This window comes from Vipera ursinii (genome assembly GCF_947247035.1).
Source record: "Vipera ursinii genome assembly, chromosome: 1".
In the NCBI taxonomy this organism is placed as follows: domain Eukaryota; kingdom Metazoa; phylum Chordata; class Lepidosauria; order Squamata; family Viperidae; genus Vipera; species Vipera ursinii.
In genome coordinates this window covers 260,412,457-260,427,401 of record NC_139512.1, presented here as the reverse complement: position 1 = coordinate 260,427,401, position 14,945 = coordinate 260,412,457, and the positions used below count along the sequence as shown (strand labels likewise).

At 42.6% G+C, this 14,945-nt stretch overlaps 1 protein-coding gene across 1 annotated transcript in view; it reads left to right on the top strand.

Moving 5' to 3' along the window:
• Positions 1–14,945, top strand: part of TRDN (triadin) — a gene marked incomplete at its 3' end in the record, with an annotated part of 235,922 nt that overhangs the window by 54,093 nt on the left and 166,884 nt on the right. The window contains exons 8-9 of the mRNA XM_083374012.1: positions 13,192–13,296; positions 14,035–14,148. Coding sequence (XP_083230138.1) covers positions 13,192–13,296; positions 14,035–14,148 — 219 coding nt within the window. The remainder of the gene's footprint in view (positions 1–13,191; positions 13,297–14,034; positions 14,149–14,945) is intronic.

Below are 14,945 nucleotides of genomic sequence, written 5' to 3'. Positions count from 1 at the left end.
GAAGAAGAACATACAAAACTGCCCCAGACCTTAGGAAACATACACAGTTACTCGAAGGGTAAAGTTATATAAGGATAAAATTGCATAAAGCAAACTTTCTGCACAATAGATTTTCCCGTGATTATATCACACTTCTGCTCTGGAAGAGTAATGTGTTTGGTGGTTGTTTCATCAGCTAATAAACACCTCTGGATATAACCAGTTATTAAAATAGAATAGAATAGAGCTGGAAATAATAATCAGACAAATAAGCGTTAGGGATATCTTGAAGGAAATGCCTATATCTTTCTCACTCAGACATGGTGAAGAAACATATAACAAGAAGATCAATCTAAAACATATGAAGAATGATTGCAGGATTTGGATATGTCTAGTTTAATGAAAAGAAGGACTAGAGGTGACATGGCAGCAGTGTTCCAATATCTCAGGGGCTGCCACAAAGAAGAGGGAGTCAGGCTATTCTCCAAAGCACCTGAAGGCAAGACAAGGAGCAATGGATGGAAACTAATCAAAGAGGGAAGCAACCTAGAACTGAGGAGAAATTTCCTGACAGTTAGAACAATTAATCAATGGAATGACTTCCATCCAGAAGTTGTCGGTACTCCAACATTTGAGTTTTTAAAGAAGAGATTGGACAACAATTTGTCTGAAGTGGTTAGGGTTTCCTTCCTGAGCAGAAGACCTACAAGGTCCTTTCCACCTCTGTTATTCTGTTACTCTGTTATAGTTTAGTGATTTCTTCCCATAGAGGCTAATCAAATAGTATTAATTATTGCAAAATACTGAAGAATTAAAGAATGAAAAATCTCATTGATTGAAAAATTAATATCTTGGCTTCAAATGAAGATTCCTATGTTAACATTTGACTGGATTTTTTAGTTACATTAATAAAATATTCTGAATATATTTCCTTTGTCTACACAAAGAAAGACTTTTTAGAAAAGGGCTATTTAATGAGTGTTTAAAATCTTTATAAGATTTGTTCTCTCTTTATATGCTTCATTTTCTTTTTCTTCCTTTTCTTATTATTTTTATCACATTACACTCTGAACATTGGAACTATTGCATTGATCAGAAATGGCATTAAACCATAGTAGGACTTTCTGAACACTGGTGTAATAGCACAAAGAAAAATGGAAGAAATGAAAGCTGGCAGTATCATTTGAGTCCACAAATGCTGAATTTTTTAGTCTTTTCACCTGGATTGCCATCGGCTGACCCATTTCTGCCAGGGCCACCTGCTGCTGTCTTGCCATTTGCTAAACTGAGCCCAGATTAACTTTTGACATTTGATTGCAGCTGCTCCCAAGGCTGCAGTGGCTGTACTTAAGAGCTTCAAGAATCTATTTAATGTGTAGTGGGCAGCAGTGGGCAACATGCAAATAATTTCTTGTGTATCAAATTCATTCCAAACTTGCAGGAAGACAGCAAATTGGTTGCTACAGGCTCAAACTATGCAAATTAGTGTTTAATTATGGCTATTAACAATATGGCCCTTCCTGAATTATCTCAGTCTTGAACAGAATAGTGTGGAGTAAACCAAATTAGGAAAAAAGAAATATATTTTAATTTATGCCAAGGTGTTAATTATTAATATGAATGTGTATACCCTCACACACAGAGAGAGCGAATTAATTGAAACATATTGCCAGTTTAAGACAGCAGACATTCTATTTTTTTTAAAAAAAAATATAAAACCTACATCAGCTTGAATGACTGTTAAACATAAAAAAGAAAGAACAAGAAAACACAAAACTTTATAAGAACGATTTTAAAAACCCAAATAGATCTACCTCAAAATGCCTGTCTTCAAATAGCAATAGAAGGTAATATATGAGGAATATTTTGTTAATGTAACTAAAAACAGAGAGCAAATATCAGCAAAACAATCTTAAACTGAGGTGTTTTAAGCCTCAATATATATCCATATATATTTGTATTGTGTAGTGGGTCCGACGCAAGAGAGACGCCAGCCGGTGTGTGAGTTCAGCTCTTTATTGGAAGGGGAAGTGAACTGGGGAATGAGGGCTACCTGGCCTCCTTATATACCTGGCCAGGTAAACTAACAGCCAATGGGGTTGGCCCTAGGTTTCCCGCCGAAACTGTCCAGGCCAACGCCCCCTGATGGCTGTTGCTATGCAGATGCCTGCATACATAACACCCCTCCCCCCTTAGAGAAGACCCACATAACAACAACAACATGCAACTACTATGACCATGAGTATATATATAAAAAAAACAGTGGTGTCCTTGTGTGAGGGTCACTTGCACACATAGTCCGACAGGTAGGCTGGTGTCCTGTGTGGACGGGTGGATCGTCTGGGTGTGCTTGCCCCCTGGGCTTGGACCGTGGGTTCCTGAGGCCTTTGTGCAGGGCTGCAAGGAGCCGGAATCAGGAAGTCCTCCTCCTCTGGTCCCTGCCCTGTGACGTCCTCAGCTGGGTTGACCCCTCCTGGAGTGTGGTCCTCCTGTTGATTGTGTGCGTTGAGTTCAGGGACGTGTGTGACGCGCTCAGGGGCGTGTGTGATGTGCTCAGGGACTCTTCCTCTGAGCTGATCGATGTGTCGCCTTATGCGTCTGTCCCCCTCCACCCCTACAATGTACGAAAGGGGTCCTGTTTTCTCGACCACTGTCCCCGGAACCCAAGGATGTCCAGCCCCATAGTTCCTTGCCCAGACCAGGTCCCCCAGGTTGAGGACCCTGTGTGTGGGTGATGATGGCAATGGTGATGGTAGTGATGCTGGTGGTGATGGTGATGATGGTGATGATGGTGATGTTGCCCTTCCGGTTTCGGCTGCTACCCGGTCTGGGTGTAGGCGGTCCAGCTTGGTGATGAGGTGCCGTCCCCATCGCAGTTCTGCTGGGCTCTTGCTGGTAGCCACGCATGGTGTTGTGTGTTGGGCTAGTAAAAATTTGGCCAGTCTGTGGTGCCAGTCCCCGCTGATGATGCGCCGGAGTGCATCTTTGGTCGTCCTTACCATCCGTTTGGCCTGCCCGTTGGTAGATGGATGGAAAGGCGTGGAGGTGGCGTGCCTAATCCAGTTCGCCTTCAAGAACGCCTGGAAATCAGCAGCAGTAAACTGAGGCCCATTATCAGACACAATTATGTTGGGGAGGCCGTGTGTGGCAAAGAGCGCTCTGAGCACCTGGATTGTCCTCCCCGAGGTCATGTTGGGGACAGGGACTACCTCTAACCACTTGGAGTGACTGTCCACCACTACTAAAAATAGTTGACCCTGGAATGGCCCCGCATAGTCAATGTGAATGCGGGACCATGGCGTGTGTGTGGCCTCCCACCGGTGTACTGATGCATGTGGCACTTCTGGCCTGGATCTCTGGCATGTATAACAGGCCTTGACCCAATCCTCAACCTCCTTGTCCAACCCGGGCCACCAGAGGTAGCTCCTAGCCAGTGCCTTCATCCTGACCACCCCCGGGTGCCCTTCGTGTAAGGAGTCCAATACCCTGGCGCGTAGTGCAGGTGGAATGATGACCCTGCTACCCCAAAGGAGGCACCCCTTGTGTGTGGAGATTTCATCGCATCTAATGAAATAGGCCTGAAACTCTGGTCCCGGGGATTTGTCCTGCCACCCTGTGCAAACCCATGAGTGCACCCTGCCCATGATGTTGTCTGTGGCTGTGTGGCTGGCAATGTCCTTGGCAAGAACTGGGCACTCGGGTAGTTCCTGCAGGGCTAGGATCTGTGTGGCTGGTGCTGGGTCTGGGTCGTGTGTGTCTAGGGGGAGCCTACTTAGACCGTCTGCGTGGCCCATCTCCTTCCCTGGCTTGTGCACCAGCTTACAATTGTATGCTGCAAGGAAGATGGACCACCGGAGCATCCTGGGGGACAGAATCTGGGGGGTTTGCCTGTCTGTGGTGAACAGGCCCAGGAGTGGTTTGTGGTCCGTGAAGACAGTGAACTCCCTGCCATATAAGTAATCGTGGAATTTCTTGATTCCTGCCACGATTGCCAGGGCTTCTTTGTCTATTTGGGCGTAGTTTCTTTCTGCTCCAGACAGTGTCCTAGAATAGTATGCTATGGGGACTTGTGCCCCGTTGGGCTCAAGGTGGCTTAGGACAGCACCCACACCATAAGGGGATGCATCGCAGGCGATACAAATGGGCTTGGACTCGATGAAATGGGTTACTGTGGACTTGTCCGACAGCAATGCCTTCAGGGCCTTGAAGCTCTGATCATGGGTGGCCGCCCAGGCCCATGTTGCCTGTTTGTCTAGCAGCCTGTGGAGCGGTTCAGCGATGGCTGCCTTGTGTGGGAGGAATGTATGGTAGAAATTCAGCATACCCAGGAATGCCTGAAGCTCTGCTTTGTTCTTGGGTGTGGGTGCTAGTTTGATGGCCCTCACCTTGGATTCTGTGGGGTGGATTCCCCTGGCGTCTACTCTGAACCCCAAAAATTCTGTGGAAGGAGCGCCTATGCTGCATTTTTCCTTTTTGAGTTTGAGGCCAGCTGTGCGCAGCCTTGCCAGCACTTCCCTAAGCCTCCCTGCCAGTTCCTCTGCTGACGCTCCTGCGATCAGGATGTCATCAAAATAGGGGCAGACTCCTGGAATGCCCTTGAGTGTCTTTTCCATAACCTCTTGGGAAATGCCGGGAGCAACGCTGATTCCAAACTGCAGCCTGTTCACCCGGAACGCCCCCCTATGGGTTACTATGGTTTGGATGTCAGCTGTTTCCCTAGTGACTGTGAGTTGCTGGTACGCCTGTGCAAGATCGAGCCTTGCAAAAATGACGCCGCCTTGGAGGGAAGCGAGAACGTGACTGACCGCGGGAACCGGGTAAGCATGCGGGTTTAGGGCGCGGTTCACCGAGCACTTATAGTAGGCGCAGATCCTTATTTCCCCATTGGATTTGAGGGGGGTCATGATGGGGGTTTCCCACTCCCCTCCATCTACGGGCTCTAAGATTCCCTGGGCCACCAACTTGTCTAGTTCGCGCTCGATTTTGTGTTTGAGCGCAAACGGGACTTGCCGCGGCCGGACCCTAACGGGGGAGACGTTCAAGTTAAGCTTGAACGATATGGGGCTCCCGGTGTACTTGCCTAATGACCCGTCAAAGACGTCGGCGAACTCCCAGCAAATGGCCTCAACGGAGTCCCCCTGGATCCGATGGATCCCGGATACTGAGATTCCCAGGGCCTCAAACCAGTCCAGCCCGACCAGGCTGGCTCTGCGGCCCTCTACCACTACAACGTCCAGGTGCCCTTCATGACCCTTAAACCCCACTGAAATGGTGGCCTCCCCCTTCACCTTGACCGGCGAATTCTGAAAATCAGTCAGGGTTAATTTAGTAGGCCGTAATTTAATCCGTTGCTTGCTCCGGCTAATTATGTGGTTAAGGGTCTCGTCCGAAATAATCGAGACCGCTGATCTGGAGTCAAGCTCCATGCTGCAAGGGACGACTTGCAAACGGATTGCTAATCTAATTTTGGGTTTGAGCAGCCGGCGGCTACCTGTGTGGTTAATGGCCAGCTGGCTCTCGACATAGCCAATTTTTGTTTTGGTGGGGGCCCCAGTACCTACGAACGGCGGTTCCTCCGGCTGCAGCTCGTGGATCTCCTCCCGGGGGCGGCGGCTACGGCAGACGGTGGCTATGTGGCCTGTTTTCTTGCAGGCCCGGCACGTGGCGGACCGGAACTTGCAGAGGCTGCGCATGTGGTTCCCACCACACCCTGCGCACCTCTGGGGAATGGCGGTGTTGCTGGGAGGCCTGGGCCTGTCTGGGCGTCTGGCTCACTGGTCGGGGATCGACTTCCACTGGAGGAGGTCGATGCTCAGGTCGTCCTCCTCTGTGGCCCCTTGCCGGTGGACGCTGGTTGCCTGGTTGCCGGGCCGGGTTCCTTGGCAGGCTTGGACGGCCCTGCAGGCCGCTTCGTGTGCTAGGATGGCGTCCTCGGCTTCCTGGAGAGAGACCTCCTCTCTTTCGAACAGGCGCTCCTGCAACCGCCTGTCGCATAGGCCGCAAATCAGCCGGTCCCGTAGTCGCTCCTCCAAATTTGTGAACCTGCAAGCGACGGCAGCTTCCCGCAGGGCGGCGAGGAAGTCGGCGCCGGTCTCGTCTGGGTGCTGGTCCCTTTTCTCGAATTGTGACCGTGCGGCCACCTTGGAGCGCCGGGGCCTGAAATGTGCGTTGAGCCTGGCCATGAGGTCTCGGTACGCAACAGTGTTGATGGCCTCCTGGGGGAACAGGTTTGCGGCGACTTCCAGCAGCGCTGGTCCCCCAAGGCAGAGCAGGGCGGCCGCCTTTGCACCGTTCTCCGATATCTGATTGAACCGCATATACAGTTCAACGTGAGCCAGGTAACGGGTCCAGGTTTCGGGGCGGCGGGTCTCGAATTCGCGGGGTTGTCCGGCTCTAGCCATGGCGGCAGTTGGTCGTGGATGTGGCGCTTGGCGTTGCCGGTTCAGCTGGTGGTCGTGGGGGGAAGAAGGAAAAATGCCTTTCCCTTTAGCTCGCGGAGCATTTCCCCAGTGACTTCAGCTCTTGGTCGGCAGCAATCCCACCTTCTTCGCCACTATTGTGTAGTGGGTCCGACGCAAGAGAGACGCCAGCCGGTCTGTGAGTTCAGCTCTTTATTGGAAGGGGAACTGGGGAATGAGGGATACCTGGCCTCCTTATATACCTGGCCAGGTAAACTAACAGCCAATGGGGTTGGCCCTAGGTTTCCCGCCGAAACTGTCCAGGCCAACGCCCCCTGATGGCTGTTGCTATGCAGATGCCTGCATACATAACAATTTGCGTAAATGCTGGATTAGTAAAGCAGTGATACTGCTTCTGCTGTTGTTTTTATAGATTTCTCTATATTCTTGCTAATGTCCCAACACTAATACTGAAGAAGACTGTACAAGGCCATGCTTTATCTTTGCTCCACAAAGGTGACTTCCTTTGTAAAGTTGCAAGTGTGATATAATTCACCTCATTGAGTTGAGGAGGCCATGCAACCATAGACAAGGCACTTTACATTCTTCTATAATCTCATCTAGTAGATAAGTTCTCAAAGCAACGCTCTTTACTTCAGGGACCTTACCATGCGAAGATGTTTCAAAGAGACGCTCCACACAGAAGCAATGCATTTCTTTGGAGTTTTGCACAACACTGTCCTTTAAGACAGGTGTCCTCAACCTTGGCAACTTTAAGAGTTGTGGACTTCAACTCCCAGCAAAGCTGGCTGAGGAATTCTGGGATTTGAGGTCCACAAGTCTTAAAGTTGCCAAGGTTGAGGACCCCTGCTTTAAGAAGTCAACCCATTTTCAGCAGACACACTTCTTTTAAAATATGCATTGGCAGCAAGGCCAATGCAGAAGAATTTGGGGGAAGGGAAATAGTGTGTGAGTCTAGACATTTACTAAAGTAATAATGGCAAAATGATATTTCAATATATATTTTTAAATCCCCCCTATAGAATTTTCATGGAGATCATAGTGCAACTGGTCTTGGGCTAATAAATATAGGCCTATGAGATATGGTATATTTAGCTGACCTTTTTTTTTTAGTTTGATCTGTTTTCATTAAGCTAGAGATGATTATCTCTCCCAGAAGAAGGAGAAAGTGATTACTCACTTGCATAATTCTAATGTATACAAATGATTTTAATTTAAAACTGCTTGTATAAATTAGAATGCCATAAAACAAAGCCAAGCAATATAGGTATTCCTAGAATATTGTACACAGCCCCGGGCCCATGGCAGCTGCATTTAGAGGCAGTTAAAGTCTGAGCAGGAAATAAATGGATTAATAACATTTTGGTATATGTCTAGGGGAGGGCAGGCAAGGGGGCTCCTGCTCTCAATTTAATGCTTCTACCCAAAATATTGAATAGGTTCCAAGTATGACAATAGCTTCAGTAGCATTCAGAATTCTTTTCTGAGATTAATTCTCAGAATGCCTGAAGATATACTTGCTTGTTTCCTAAGAATGAAAACCAGGAGCTATTTGTGGTTCTAGGACCTTTTCCAACTAGTCTTTAATTACAGGCTAAGACTTGAAGAGGTGCCAAATTGCCCGCCTAAGATATGCTTACAGGAGCAACTAAGCTTCTGTAAAGGTGAGACCTGGCATTAGCACGGGATGCTGTTGATACTGAAAATTGGGTTCTCTAACATTTATTTTGTACATCAGCATAGGGCAGATGTCTACTTTGAAATGAAGACTTGGATCCAGGATATTTTTACACAATATTATATTGCCAAACTTAGGATAACACAACGGCACCGTCGCTTAATAGTTCTCAATAGGATTTTGATGCTTTTGTCACAGTCTTACCACTTTTGTCCATGAATGGTGGGTTATGGCACAGGTACAGAAGGGTATAACTTACATTATGACAATATGATATTGTTTTGGTCATTCTGCCTCATCCCTTTGCCCTTCTCTGTATACATTATTGCCAAGGTTAAAATGCTGGATTGGTTCTGAGGGAAGTCGGTAATATGAGGAGGGGACTGATGCTGGCAAGGTTGAATATCTGTGGTGCTAAAGCAAATTTTAGAAGAGAAACTGGCATGGGTTCATGTGAGTTTGGTTTCTGGTCTTGAGGATCAGGCAACATAGAAGATCTCTCTCACTTTACAGCCGCTTCCTTCAAGGTATCAGGAACAATTAAGCTGCAGACTTCATCGATTATAAGCAGGCCTGCAAAAGATCAATGCTTTTATGTTTTTTAATACAGATGCCAGAAGAGGATCCATATTCTGCTTATAGCAGAAAAGGATTGTTAATATTGGTACACTTTATATTGTGAAAATAAAGTGAAACAGCTTACAGTTGAAACACTAAATAGAGATTCAGCCCACATTTTACAGTCTTGTATCTAAGTAAACCAATGGTTATAGATTTTATGCTTGCCTAGATAAATGTTATGTACACTTTTGTTTAACCTTTTATATAAATAGTTTTGCACACTCCATGTTTGAACAATCTTGGAAAAACTTACACTGGAACGTCTATGGTCAGTGTGAATGGTGTCTTAGAGTTTTAACAGAATTTTGAACATGTGATAATCTTTGATTCTTTATTATTTTAGTCTGATTGGTGTGGCTTATGTTCAGATAGTAAAACTAGACTTAGGCTTTAAAACTGCAAATCAAGGTTGACGTCAAAAGATGAAAGTGGGTGTGAAAATGAAAATGTTAAGATTGGTCTAGTTTAAACTAATCTCACTATAGTAGAATTTCTAAACTAGAATTCTAGTTTAAACTAGCATAAGTTTAAACATGACCATTTCATGTATATAGTTTTCAGAACCATTCACACACACACACTCTCTACACCAGGGGTCTTCAAACTTGGCCCTTTTATGACTTGTGGACTTCAACTCCCAGAATTCCTTCAGCCAGCGTGCCTGGCTGAGGAATTCTGGGAGTTGAAGTCCACAAGCCATAAAAGGTCCAAGTTTGAAGACCCCTGCTCTACACAAACACACACGCACACAAACTAAACACCCACAGACACATGCACAACACAAACATACCAATATCAGTGTTATAGGTTGTATGTGCTCGTATTGGCTAGAGGCTAGAAAGTGCTGCCTTGATGTCTCTATGAAGCAGTAAGTTAACTTACGCGGTAAAATGGAATGCAGATTATTTTATGTAATGAATAAATATATTTTTCTACCACTGGGCATTGGATGGCAATGGGGTAATTAGTTTGAAAGCCCTGCTCTTTGGATCTTGGCATCCTGGTCATTGCACAGTATGCAAATCTCAATCTGTAGAACAGTGACTATTAGTTCCTCATAAGGACATGGGAAGAGGCATAACTTCAGGCTATGTACTTATCTATCACAACAGGTGTTGCCAAAATAAGAAACCTCAAGTTCCAGTAATGACTACACATTTTGACATCTCTTCCTTGGTGACACTGAATATTCACAGGCCATGAGAATATCAGGGTTTTAGATAAGCATTTATTTATTTAGAATGTGTGTGTGTGTGTGTCTGTGTGTGTGTGTGTCCCTTTGTGTATGCGCTAACAGACACATTTATACTACTATGTTATTAGATGACTGTTGTAGATTTTGATATGATTTAACTTTAACATTTTGTATTGGTGGAGAAATTGTACATATCTGTTGCACATAGAAATTGTACTGAGCTCAGTATATTTTATTCCAGGGAATAAAATTATAGCAGGAGCCACCTGGAGTCTTATAAATAATAGATTAAACAAATTGTGGTGAATGGGTTATTCATCAGATATTTATTCTTATTTATTATAAAATGTATATCATATCCTTCAAGTGCTTAAAAACCACCTACGGCAGCTAAGTGAATTTGGTCCAATTGTTAAGGCACCAGACTAGAAAGCTGGAAACTGTGAGTTTGAATCCTGCCTTAGCCATGGAAGCCAGCTGGGTGAGTTTGGGCCAATTATACTCTCTCAGTTCAATTCACTTTGCAGAGTTGCTGTTGTGGGGAGAATAGGGGGAGGAAACTCTGTTTGATATGTTTACTACCTTGAATTATTCATAAAAATAATAAAGTTGGGATACAAATAAATAAAATAACACAAATAAATAAATAACAGATAGCTTTGCATATTTCCTGGGCTACCAGATATTGAGTGTAGAAAGTGGGGTGATCATTAGATTTTTAAAAAAAATAAACTCTCTTTGCTGTTATCTAGTTGTCATTCATATTTTAGCAATCAAGATATGCAAGTTGTTAATTTTTGTTAAAGGTGTGGGCCAAGGAGTGGGCAACAGAGAGTGCCCAGTGGGGCTTTAAGACTGCAGGGCCTACTCATTCCTTTCTATGCCTATAGCACAGATAAGCTGCTAGAGGAACTGTTGGATTGAGATATGGTTATTAATGTTTTGCTGCCATCAATGAGTCATCCAGAGTTATACAGCCCTGATATGGTAGACCAATTCCAATTCCAACAAATTACAAATTGTTGATTACAAATTGGCCCAATCTTGCAGTCTACATCTGATAGCCATAGCCTAGCTTAAAATTACAAATAGCTGTACCACTGATATTTTGGTATTAATTGGAGGGGACCTTGGGACTATAGGTGGCCTTAGGTGTCTTTTATTGCTGATTTGAAATAGAACAGTTCCAAAGAAAAAAGAGCAATATTATCATCATCAAGTCAACCCACAGAAGTATGACATCTCACAGGTTAATTCACTAGTATACTATCATACAGTATACTGTACAGAATCTTTGTGATCATAACGGTGCATGGAATCATCTCCTTTGTACTGTACATAGATATAGAATTAAACTAATTTCTACTAAAAAAAACTCCATCAACCCATTTTCCCCAATGTTGTAGCCACCAGATGAACTGGAATTCAAACTCTCAACATTTCCAGTCAGCATAGGAATTTTAGTAAAAAGGCAAGGAATAGTGTAATGAATGCACTGTTTCTACTTGTATTTGCTTCAACAAATAAATTTAGCCTCATGTGATAAGGAATGTTGCTGTATTCTGAGGACAGAAAAGCATTTTTTCTTTGTCAAGCTAGAAACCATTTCTTTAATGAGCTGAACAATTTTCTCACTAGTTTCAGAACAAACTTAAGAATCTTAAGCACACAAACAGGAATGACACTGTGGGTGAGCGAGCAGCTGTTTGTGGGTGTTGATTCTATAAGTCCACAGAAAATAGTCCCCTAGATAGCTGGATTTAAAAATGCAATCCATCCTGAAGATGTGTGCTTGTTTAAAAAAAACACCCCATTGTTAACTCATGTCCTTGTAGCTGAACTAATTTCCAAAAATAAAAACCTTACTTGGCAGGCAATGTATTTTTTGTTAAGAATAGAAAGTTGCATTGGTAAATGGCAATGCATTGAGCTAGCAAATCAGCTTACTTGTGTAGTATAAAAAGTTAGTTTATGCAACAGAGGGTAGGTATAGCAATAGCACTTAGATTTATATACCATTCCAGAGTGCTTTACAGTCAGTGGTGGGATGCAGCCAGTTCGTACTAATTTGGCAAAACTGGTAGCTAATTTTTTTTTATTGAAAAGTTTTACAGTACATTTTATCTTTAACAATCCCCCCTCCCCCCACCCCTACCTAACCCTCCCTATCCCTCCCCCCATTCCCCCCTCCCCCCCCGACTTCCCAGAGCTAAGTACAAGGTATAAAAACAAAGAACAATCATAAACATCCATATGCTAACAACAATAAACTATTAATTCTATCGCCCTCTAGCTCATATAAAATAACTACAAGCAATATTAATATCACATATAAAAAGAAAAAGAAAAGAAAAAAGAAAGGAAAACTTATTCAAATGCTAAATGAAACTTTTTAGTCCCATATTTGTTCTGGATATAATCAATCCATTTTTTCCACTCCATAATATAACGTTCTTGCGAATGGTCTTTCAAGTAAGCCGAGATCTTTGCCATTTCCGCCAGGTCAGAAACCTTTAGAGTCCATTCTTCTATACTGGTAGCTAATTTTTTGTTGCCCAGGCCTAGAATGGACTTCTGAAAGTGACATCCACACAGAGAACCAGCTGTTCACATATTTGATCCCACCACTGTTTACAGTGCTCTCTGAGAGATTTACAATGTCAGCACATTGCCCCCAACAATGTGGGCCCTCATTTTACAGACCTCAGAAGGATGGAAGGCTGAGTCAACCTTGAGCTGGTCAGGATAGAATTCCTATCTGTGGGCAGAGTTAGCCTGCAATACAGCATTCTAACCACTGCACCACCATACCTCCACCAAGGTATGGAGAACAAACAACAGCAATGTAGAAATATCAATTTTATCACACCTACAATAAGCCCATGGAGGGAGGCAAGGGAGATCTCACCATGGTGTCTTTATTCTCTTTGTATCTATACTATATGCTGATGGGATCCAATAAAATTCTTCATGGCCGCCTACAAGTAGAGAGATGAAAGCATGTAAACTTCTGCTTTTACACCTTCCACTCAATATGGAACTATGGTTGACTCACATGTAATGTGATATAACCACTTTTACTCTGATGTAATGAAATTTTCCAAACTGGTACAGTACAGTGGATAGAATATAGTCTAATATTTGTGTTGAATCTCATTGGTTAACTCAACTTTGTCATGCATGACTATTATACTTCAAAAGGCCAGTTTTACATCTGTATTTGATAACATTATTTCATGTTACTCTTCTAAAGTGTAGATCACTTAGAAATGTGAATGTATTGATATTGTTATTTATAGAAATTCACAAAGAGAAACCTGAGAAATACGAGAAGCCTAAAAAAATAGAGAAGACCAAAAAGCTTGAAAAAGTAGAAAAACCTCAAAAAAGGGAACTTACTAAAGGTGAGAAATAACCACTGGTAACAAACAACACCTTGGTAATCAGTTTAACCTTTTGATTGCTTTTGGGCAATCACTGCTGAAGTTTCAGGGACCTAACAGTGCTAGAACAGTTTCTGCTCTTTTCAGAAATGTGAATTGTCAGTTTTTCCAACAGATGCTCATATAATGAGATCTAACAGGATTTGGCAGCTCTGTGCTTCCTAACAAAATGGAAAAACCATTTCGCCATTGCAAGAGGAAAAAATAAACTCCCTCTTTCTAATCTACTGTGTGATGAAGACCAGAGTTTGTATCAACAGCAAAGGAACAATATCTGGTTTTAATTTCAAATCAAGTGAAGAACTGAATGAGGAAATGCAAAAACAATAACTAGACTAGATTTTGAAGAAGGATTATTAGCTTTCTGATGAATGTCTATCAATGAACGATTAGAATACATTTAGTTGATTTATTTGGAAACATATTCATCATAGTGCCACCTTTTTGTACTGATTTATATTGTGACAGTATTGAGGTACATTTTATGGATGAGCAGCAAGGAGTGACTTCTGTGAATAGGATTTCCATAAAAATCCTGCACATGCCGTACTACATGATCATGAACAGAAGGGAAAGTATAGCAGAGTAATGTAGCAAAATAAGACCAATGTCAATAATATTTCAGAAAATGTAATTGCATTATTTTGGTAAGAAGATATTTTAAATTGTATATATAAATATATATTGATTTGCTTATAGTGATACACAAAGAAAAACCTGAAGGACATGAAAAAGTTGAAAAAAGAGAAAAACCAGAAAAGAAAAGCAAATCTGAACAACCTGGAAAGATGGAAAAGAAAGAAAAAGCTATAGGTAATTATAATTTTCATGAATTCTGAAGAAGAACAATTCGATTTTTAATATGAAACACCCATAGGAAATAGGGAGAAAATATTTCATTCCCCAAATCAGTTTTTGCTGAGAGATGGAACATGAAGCTAAATTTAACTTTTTCATTTTTGTTTCATTGTGTTTCTCAGGAATCAGTTAAATCCACTACTTAAAAAAAGGACCAATCCCTTTTCCTAGACCAGGTTTCCTTGACAAGATATATTCACTCAAGATGGATTCTCTCATTCTTCTGTTATTCTGCTTTATGTAGGAAATCATTGCTTTCATTTGCGGGGAACCAGTGTGTTATTTACACCACTTTCAGTTTTTAAAATTTTATCTGATTAGTTGCAACCTATTGAAATTTGAGGAAGAGCAGTGAGTGACAGAAGAAAATTTGTTTTAATTAAAGAAAATAACAAACCATTGTGTTGCAGCACACTAAGCAGACTTACAAAAGAGTAATTCATTTGGCAGTTGCCAAATTGTTTATAGACATTATCGTGCTTGATGTTAATTCCTTTATTCTTTAGGGATTTGGATCACCAAATTTCAACTTCTTGTCTTTTGACTGGCCTTTTCGGGCACCTCACTGGCCACGCACTACAAAAATATGATTTCCTCTTCAATAATAGTAATATTATTCCCATGATTTTTTTCAAAGCTCTTTAGGGGAAAATGTTCCCACTGTATATAAAAAATATGCAGCAATATATTTATTTTTTTAGTGAGATCTTAAATAAGAGTTATGGTGACCTATGAATATCTAGTTCATGAGA